Source organism: Engraulis encrasicolus, chromosome 22 (assembly GCF_034702125.1).
Source record: "Engraulis encrasicolus isolate BLACKSEA-1 chromosome 22, IST_EnEncr_1.0, whole genome shotgun sequence".
Lineage (NCBI taxonomy): Eukaryota > Metazoa > Chordata > Actinopteri > Clupeiformes > Engraulidae > Engraulis > Engraulis encrasicolus.
In genome coordinates, this window is record NC_085878.1 from 1,187,367 (window position 1) to 1,197,366 (window position 10,000).

Below are 10,000 nucleotides of genomic sequence, written 5' to 3' on the forward strand. Positions count from 1 at the left end.
TGACTGCGCTTGCAAAATGGTGAAATTCCATGACTTTCCATGACTGGAAAAACATTTCTGAAATTCCATGATATCCACTAAGAAATTCCATGACCCGTGGGAACCCTGTAAAATATAATAACTAATAAAAAAGAAGGTAGCTTTACCAGAGAGAGTAGATAAGAGAGAGGTTCCATTGGCCCGTTGTTTCCGGGTTCTACAATTGCAAGGGGGAGGGGGGAAAATCCCCCTTTAGGCAGACCAAGGCAGACCTAAGGACTGTTTTATTCAATGCTAGGAGTATTATGACACGCCCCTTTAGGCAGACCGGAACCTGGTCACGTTAGATGCCCATAGCAACCTATTACATTGGCATATCTCTATAAACTAATAGAATCTCTGGTTTTACCTGCTGGGACTCCTGCAGCAGGAAGAGCAGCTCCATGCGCACGGAGGTGACCCCTCCCCCCTTGGCGCCGTGCAGGCTGCAGTAGCTGAGGAAGATGCGGAGCAGCGCCTGGTTCTTCCTCAGCCAGGCCTTGCGGCGCTCCGAGTGCTGCTGCTTGGCCTGCAGCCTCCTCCGCTCCACCTGGTGCCGCTCGTAGGGCCCCGCGTCCTCCGCAAAGTCCAGGGAGCCCTCGGGGCCCCCCTCGCCCCACTTCTGGGCCCCTGAGGAGGAGCCTGTACCTCCTCCCCCTCCTCCACCTCCACCGCCAGCGCCGGCGGCTCCGGAGTCACTCTGCTGCCCCTCGTCCTTGTAGTTGCAGATCAGGTGCATGGCCTCAATCTCCTTCTCCAGCCAGTTGTAGAGCTGGAAGCGTAGCTTGCCACCGTCCACCTGGGGGGGTATTCCAAGGACATGGTTAAAGGGACACGGCAGGAAATGGTCAAAACAGGTACTGCAACTATACTGCTCATTGAAACTGGGCTGCCAATTGCCAAATTTGATCTTTACATGAAAAGTAATAAACAAATATTTTCTATTATGGTCCAAGTATAGTCATTTTTGCAGCTAAAAATAGCTATTTTTGGAAATTCAAAATGGCGGACCATGGAGAAGATCCCCCTTTTCATGTATGAAAAGTGCAATTTTCCCAGTCATCCCCTGGTATTGTAATAATAATAACACCGTTCAAGATAGCCAAGGACACTTTACAGTACAGAATGTTTAAGTAGTATGTTAAATAAGTGGTAAGGTAAGTAATAAAATGGTAGAATGAGGTCAGCAATACATGTTAAGACGGACAGCAGCAAATGAAAGTCCGCAATAATAACAAGTAATACGTACAAAAAAAGGCATAGCAGCTTGACACATAAATAACATTGAAGCAAGATTACCAAGTAAGTGAAATGAATAGATAAATAAAACAACATAAAATAATAGAAGAGCTCTTTTCCGAAACGCTATATCCACCATTTTTGACTTTTGGCATTTTAATATTGGAACTGACTGTTAAGGAGTCCTATCATCGATGTGTGAATTCTTGCCATTCAAATGTTTTGAGAACATACTTTTTAAACCTCTATAAAATGCATTTTGCAACGCAATTCAATGGAATGCTCAATACAAACATTTAAATTTCCCAACATTCTATAAAATGGATATATCTCATTTTGGAAAAGAGCAGTTCATAATGTCGCAGCACGTGTGAAGAGGTGTCCTCGTACCTCGTAGCCGGTGGCCAGCGTGCGCAGCTCTGTCATCAGGATCTTCAGGCAGGCACGGAACTTCAGCTGCTCCGCGATCACGTCCACCTCGCCCTCGCCCACCGAGTCCTCGCGCAGCAGCGTGCCCGTCTTCATGCCGCCTACTCCGCTGCCGCTGGACGGTGCTGCGTTTTTCTCTCCAACCACATCAGGCTTCTTCATGGTCAACCCTCCGTCATCCTCGTCCTCGTCCTCATCATCGTCGCCCTTGTCCTCGCCCCAGTCCAGTTTCAGCTCGTCGTCGTCCGCCTTCGTCACCGGCTGGCCCCAGTCGAGATCGGCCGAGGACTCGAACGCCGATGACGCTGATGTTCCTGTGGTTTTTTCCACGATTATGGAAAAAAAAAATCATAATCACGATTATTTGGGTCAAAATCGGAATCAGGATTAAATCACGGTTTTCGATTATTTTTGATTCATTGTGCAGCCCTACTGTACCTGTGGTGGTGGATCCCCAGGCCGGGGCGGCTCCCCAGTCCAGATCGGCCGCCCGACCTCCTCCGTTCTCCTGCGGCTGCTGCTGGCCGGAGCTGACGTTGGCCATGGAGGAGCCCTTGCTCATGGAGCTGCTGCTGCCCGCCTTCTTGGTCACCTTGGGGATCTTGGAGAGCACCTCCAGGGCCAGCACTGGGCAGCCCACCTTAGATTTAGATAAGATCGGATTAAATTAGGCTATATATTAGATGGGGGTTGGTTAGATTCAACTTTATTGTCATTACACATGTGGAGTAACGAAATGCCAGTTGACATCTAGGGATGCACCGATACCGATACTGCTCATTATACTCGTACTCGTACTCGTACTCGTCAAGCACTTGCCGATACCAGGAACGATACTACTATTACACAAAACAATGCAAAATCTTGTCACGTTCTGTGGACTTGAAAGCAGCATGGAAAAAAGTGCCACCTCATACATTTACTAACATTTAAATCTACATGGAAATGGACAATAAAAATATCACAGGTGGAAAAAACAAGGCCATGCATTTATTTTCATTGTATTTTGGTGGTAAAAGGTATCAGTATCGGTACTCGGTATCAGCAAGTACACACGTTAATGTACTTGTACTTGTATCAGTTTTCAAAAAAGTGATATCGGTGCATCCCTATTGACATCTAATCAAAAGTGCAAAAAGCAGAAGTGCACACTGTATAGCAGAGTGGTTCCCAACCTACAACCAATGGGTCGCCAAAGATCCACAGAGGGTCGCAAAGTCCTCTTGAATTTAAGGGCTTTCATTTTAATACCATATGTTGAATAAATGACAAAGCATTTAAACTAATATACGCTTAGAAGCAACAAAATGTAAGTGCTACATTAAACATTTATTCTATATTTGACTGAAGACGAATTGAGGAATAAAATGATAACTAAAATGAGTTTTCGCAGGAAACAGAGTACTATGTGACTCCTTCTCACACGGGCGGGTCACCAAATCATACAATGGTAAAAATATGGGTCCCAGAAGAATAAGGTTGGGAACTGCTGGTATAGTACATATATAATGTGCAGTATTTGTTGGCAAAATGCAGTATTTACACAGAATACATACAATGATTACAGCTAGTGCATTTTGGGATCTTAAAATACACACAGAATGCAGAATGTACTATATAAGCTCTGGTGGGAGACCTTAATGTGAGTAGTATTATATTACTTTTATATACTTTATACTTTATATACTTGTATTACTTTTTATACTTATTATATTATATAACTTCACAATATGTACACGTCATTCACAGTTGTCGATTTATAGTTATCATGAATGTGCACCTTGAAGTGTGCATTGGCGGTGGTGAAGAAGAGCTTGCGCTCGATCAGGTTGATCTCGTCGGCGCTGCTCTTCTCGGCTGTGAGCCCCACGGGAGCCAGAGCGCCCTCTGGTGTGGCGAAGTGGCGGCGGATGATGAGCGGGTGCGTGCGCAGGTAGTTGTAGAAGCTGAACACCACCGGGTTACACGACTTCACCATCACCTCTGCAGAAGACAACAAAGCAGAACTTCAGTTCTTCAGATGCGAAACCCAAGTCCATTTGCCATCAATTTACAAAAAATGTATTTGCGATAATGTTTCCCATAAATCAAGCTGCAGAAGAACACAGGACAGTTTTGTACAGTACAGTACACCTAATGCATAAGAAGATTCATGTGGCACACAATTAGAAACATTACACCCCAGCATATGAAGGTTTTTTGTATCACTTCACTAATCTACTAAAGGTTCGCGGTAACACTTTATTTTAGGGATACATCTATTAGCACTAATACATACAATGTTAATGGCTGCATAAGTAACTTGTAAGGCATGTACTAAGCAAATGCTAAGGCCTACTAGGTCCTTACTGAGGTTAAATTGGTAATAAATCCCTTATTGTGCATGAACAAGACATTTGCGAATACATGCCTAACAAATGTTTGATTTTGCTTTGTACATGCCTTACAAGTTACTTATACAGGAATATTGTATGTATTAGTGCTAATAGATGTAGGCCTATCCCTAAAATAAAGTGTTACCAGGTTCGCACTATCAGAACAAAACTAAAAAATTAAACTTATCATCACTCACGGTTAAACTGTAACACTGACAGCAATGTGCCTTCACGATACTGAGACCCACTAACACATGCACACACTCACAAAACAAAGGTCATTAAATGATTTCGTACAATCATTGTGTTAATTAACCAGCGCCGCCTGCATATTTGGCAGTAGACAGGTCTATTACTGTTCCTCATTAGTGACGCGTTAGTGGCTTGGCTCTGCTCTGCTCCGTGAACCTCGACTACCACTAGCGTCTCGTCTCGTCTCCTCAGCCCAGCCACCCGTAACTCGCCCCACTGCTTCCCATTAGAGACTCATCATCAGTGCGGTGATCAGGACTGTGCTCTGCTCAGCCACACTCCCAGACAAGCCACTGTTGTCTCCTTGATAATTATTATTAACTTAAGTTAATTTAAATCACTCTGGCTATAGTCTAAGAAAAGGCTAACAACAGCGCTCCATATTAGATGTTGTCTGTTTTCTCCTGGATAAATAAATTAATTCGATTGCAGGTCGTTATTAGCTCACTTGAAAACAATCACAGAAACCAAGAAAAAACTATTCCTTGTTCTAAAAATGGTGTCATGTCTGACTTTACAGTAGGTCCCTGTAGTGAAAGGGAGTAGAGTTGCCCAGCTGGGACTCAAACCCAGACCTTCTGGGGTAGTAAACTGGGGCTCTGACCGCTACACCAGAGAGCCAGACCCATTGGCATGTTAGTCAGAACACACTCACAACCCTAGTGATGGTCACTCCATCACAGTCCCTTTGACTACAGTCTAAGGAATGATATACAACTCTTTCTCATTACAGTGTAACTACATGCCTGCAAATGAGCAAGGGAGGACGGGAGTCCGCATAGTGGAAGAGAGAGACTTAGAATAGAGGCCATTTCCACCGCAACTACTTCTCGCTGCTGAAAAGCCGAAAATGTCTACCAGATAGAGGTGCACCGAAATGAAAATTTGTGTCCGAAACCGAAACCGAATAATAATTAATCACTTGGCCGAATACCGAAACCGAAACAGAATATTACAATTCATTCAACAGTTATCAAAAGTTAGGTTTTTCACTATTTTTAAATATTGCTTAAATTTACGGTTTACAATAAATGTTTTGACATGTTTTTGAAAGAAAATAAATGTGTATTTGAAGTCTTCAAATGTTAGAGTAGAACTGAAGTTAGTTTAATTAATGCGTATTTTCCACTCATTTTCTATTCGGCCTCCAATTCGGCCACTCAATTGGCTTTTGGCCGAAAACCGAAAGTGTCTTTTTTTGCGTTTTCGGCCGAATATTTTCTGCGGCCGAATTTTCGGTGCACCTCTACTACCAGAGGTGTCAACCCCGGGCTCAGAGAGTTCAGCCCCTGTCCTGTCGCAAATTGGACCCAACCAGCTCTGGATCAGCTGGATATAATGAGCAGGGCAGTTGGGCAGATCAGCTACTCAGTGAAGTCACCTGTTTTTACTTTCTGAAGCCGCTATGGATACATGGGTTCAAAATGTTTGTTTTCTTCTGGCTGTGCGACACTAGCTGCGCACAACTCAACCTCTGATTGTTGGAAACCGCTGTCGGTCAAAAAATGATCTCACGTGGTTGGCTACCAGTGTCTTGACCCTCCTCACAACATCGTGTTTATAAACACGGTGAACCCATGTATACTAATGGTCTCTTAATAAAAGTAGAACCTGGATCGCTATTTTGATTGGGGAGTGCTGTGGCCTTTAGGCAAGCTTACAACTATTTTCACAACTAATGTGAATAATGTGGATAGGTCATGTGGTTAAGCTTAAGCACCACTCTCCCATGTCCACATACACACAGCTAAGAAAGTCATGACCCTTGCCAGTCTTGATAATACTATTAGCAATAATAGTGACTTATTGCAAACTTATTATGTGGCCTGTGTTCTGAAGGCGTGTTGTCATGGAGGGGTAACTAACAAACAAATCATATACAATACCATAGCACAGACAGTCATTGGGCAGTCATGGGTGAGCGGTTAGGGCATCAGACTTGCATCCCAGAGGTTGCCGGTTCGACTCCCGACCCGCCAGGTTGGTGGGGGGAGTAATCAACCAGTGCTCTCCCCCATCCTCCTCCATGACTGAGGTACCCTGAGCATGGTACCGTCCCACCGCACTGCTCCCCATGGGGCTGCCCCTTTGCACGGGTGAGGCATAAATGCAATTTCGTTGTGTGCAGTGTGCAGTGTTCACTTGTGTGCTGTGGAGTGCTGTGTCACAATGACAATGGGAGTTGGAGTTTCCCAATGGGCTTTCACTTTCTTTATATACAATACCATAGCACAGACACTCTGCAATGTTGTCTGTCTGCCCAACTGCCTGCCCGTATCCTTCAGTGACCTGCCTCTCTCCTCTCTTCGTTCTCCTTGGCAGAGGCGGTTTTGGGGGGTGTGATGTTGGTAAGCACAAATTCAGTAACCAAGCCAAACTAGTGGGGTCTCCCCCAGATGAGATTTAAAAAAAAAAAAAAAAAAAAACCCTCTTAAATTGTGATTTTTGACCTCTTCATACAGCTCCCTAGGCTACTAAGTCATTTCCTGAAAACTTTGATTGTAGTTCAAATGTGTTGTCAGTCTTCGAGATTATCATAAAAGCAACTGGCTTCAGTCAAAAATGTAAACATCACGTCTGCCTGAGCTACTTCCTGAATCCAATGTTAGCGTAAGGTGTCAGATCGCGTTATGATTCATCAACTCATCTGTCAATCATATTCTCCGGCGTGCTACTGGTATACTGTAAGCATAATCATAATGTGCTTCAAAAACTGGCGGGGCTTCGGCGGAAAGCCAATTAAAAAACAGATTTGCTGCCATTGACTCCAAGTCATTTAGAATTTGTGCTTCATTTTCTGCAGTACCGTGTTTCACCATCGCTGTTAAACTGTGCTTATCCATAGCCACTGTGGTGTCGGTGTGGTGTCGCTGTCTGTGTCCTCCTAAATTCTGTACAGGTATCTGCCTGTGTCCTCCTAACTGCTGTGTAGGTATCTGCCTGTGACCTCCTAACTGCTGTGTAGGTATCTGCCTGTGACCTCCTAAATTCTGTACAGGTATCTGCCTGTGTCCTCCTAAATTCTGTATAGGTATCTGCCTGTGTCCTCCTAAATTCTGTATAGGTATCTGCCTGTGACCTCCTAACTGCTGTGTAGGTATCTGCCTGTGACCTCCTAACTGCTCCTGAGTCCTCACCCGGGTTCTCCTATATACTGAATAGGTATCTGTCTGTGTCCTCCTAAATTCTGTACAGGTATCTGCCTGTGTCCTCCTAAATTCTGTACAGGTATCTGCCTGTGTCCTCCTAAATTCTGTATAGGTATCTGCCTGTGTCCTCCTAAATTCTGTATAGGTATCTGCCTGTGTCCTCCTAAATTCTGTATAGGTATCTGCCTGTGACCTCCTAACTGCTGTGTAGGTATCTGCCTGTGACCTCCTAACTGCTGTCTATCTGTCTGTGTCCTCCTAAATGCTGTCTATCTGTCTGTGTCCTCCTAAATGCTGTCTATCTGTCTGTGTCCTCCTAAATGCTGTCTATCTGTCTGTGTCCTCCTAAATGCTGTCTATCTGCCTGTGACCTCCTAACTGCTGTGTAGGTATCTGCCTGTGTCCTCCTAAATGCTGTCTATCTGTCTGTGTCCTCCTAAATGCTGTCTATCTGTCTGTGTCCTCCTAAATGCTGTCTATCTGTCTGTGTCCTCCTAAATTCTGTACAGGTATCTGCCTGTGTCCTCCTAAATTCTGTACAGGTATCTGCCTGTGTCCTCCTAAATGCTGTCTATCTGTCTGTGTCCTCCTAAATGCTGTCTATCTGTCTGTGTCCTCCTAAATGCTGTCTATCTGTCTGTGTCCTCCTAAATGCTGTCTATCTGTCTGTGACCTCCTATATACTGAATAGGTATCTGCCTGTGTCCTCCTAAATGCTGTCTATCTGCCTGTGTCCTCCTAAATTCTGTACAGGTATCTGCCTGTGTCCTCCTAAATTCTGTACAGGTATCTGCCTGTGTCCTCCTAAATTCTGTACAGGTATCTGCCTGTGTCCTCCTAAATTCTGTATAGGTATCTGCCTGTGTCCTCCTAACTGCTGCTAAGTCCTCACCCGGGTTCTCGTCGTCCTCCTTGGGGATCTGCTCCAGCAGCGTGTCCAGGGCGCGCGTGTAGTCCTTCATGATCCAGAAGGCGATGCTGCGCAGGAAGGGGTCGTGATGGAGGCGGCGCACGGAGAAGCCCGAGCCGTCGCGCTGGCAGCCCAGCACCTTCTCATACAGGATGCCCTGGCACGTGGACGAGCTCTCGTAGTCGGCCTCGTACAGGCGCGCCACGATCATCGCCAGCTGGATGTCCTCCATCTTCTCCAGGCACACCTGGCGGACACATGCACAGATGCAGAACAGGCACAGACTTCATATCACACATACTGTGGTTGTGATGGTGTTGTACAAAGACAGGCATACAAATATACAGAACACACACGCACGCGCACACACACACACACACACACACACACACACACACACACACACACACACACACACACACACTACAGTAGTGGTAGTGTTGGAGTGGACACAGACTGACACACACTCATACCAATGGTGGATTATAGACTGAGGACAAACAAATGTATGTGCATACACACACACAGACGCACACACGCACACGGACACACACAAATAGACGCGCACACGCACACACACAAACAGACGTGCACACGCACGCACACACACACACACACACAAACACAAACACACACACACACGCACGCACACACACACACACAAACACAAACACACACAACACGTACAAGACCCCCAATCTGTTCTACCTCTCCAGATGCCCTAATTAGTCAAATCCAGACGGTTGACACCAGAACAGAAGCGTAAGATATCTACCCTTTCCTCCTCCTCAACACTATTCCTCCTTCTCCCTGTACTGCCACAAACAATCTGGACGGTGGACTAATTAAATAAAACACAACATGATGACGGACTGCAGAAAATATAAATAACTAGAAATGTACTCAGGGAAGCTGTTTGTTAGAACATTCGACTATGCTACACCCTTATGATAAGTCTTTCTGCCTTCTTTTTGTGGAGTTAAAATACATACGGTGTAGAGATAAAATACATAGGAAAATGCATATGAAAGTAAAAATATGAATTAACATAATAATATGTAGATGATACATGAACCAATAGAGAATTAAAAGCTTAACAACAGCTGTTTTATCTAATAAGCTGACCTAAATAAGCTGCATTGTTTACAAAGCCCTTTCACACTAGAACAAAAGAAACTTGATATACCATAAAGCAGACTAAATATATCTTAATCAACAAGATTTTAATCAACGAATCTCAATGATTAAATTGAAATTGAGCCTCGTTAAAGACCAGTTGGCAAGCTTTGTACAGTCTTGCAGCATTGCAGACGGATGCCTTCCCACCGCCTGCAGCTCTCTGACTATCTTGTTTTGACTGGACACGGCTGAACGATAAGCCAAATACGTCACTCGTGTAAGGAGATCTAAATTTACATGTCGCGTCCAGAGGACTTATAATATTTCTGGTGTTTCTCTGTCTCTCTCTGGGATACATATGTCTCTCAAGGATTGTAGCTGTCTGACTTGCAAGGTCTGGCTGCGGGACATTTTGTTATGATTCTTAAACCCCCCCACCTCCCCAACACACACACACACACACACACACACACACACACACACACACACACACACACACACACACACAC

General features: G+C 44.8%; 1 protein-coding gene across 1 annotated transcript in view; it reads right to left on the bottom strand.

Annotated features, from left to right (window-relative positions):
• The window catches only part of dmxl2 (Dmx-like 2), a 151,807-nt gene that overhangs the window by 54,516 nt on the left and 87,291 nt on the right, over nucleotides 1–10,000 (bottom strand). Inside the window, exons 30-35 of the mRNA XM_063188608.1 lie at nucleotides 8,355–8,619; nucleotides 3,467–3,669; nucleotides 2,125–2,326; nucleotides 1,648–2,000; nucleotides 718–817; nucleotides 389–666 (exon numbers count right to left, since the gene is read on the bottom strand). Of these exons, the coding sequence (XP_063044678.1) occupies nucleotides 389–666; nucleotides 718–817; nucleotides 1,648–2,000; nucleotides 2,125–2,326; nucleotides 3,467–3,669; nucleotides 8,355–8,619 (1,401 nt within the window). The remainder of the gene's footprint in view (nucleotides 1–388; nucleotides 667–717; nucleotides 818–1,647; nucleotides 2,001–2,124; nucleotides 2,327–3,466; nucleotides 3,670–8,354; nucleotides 8,620–10,000) is intronic.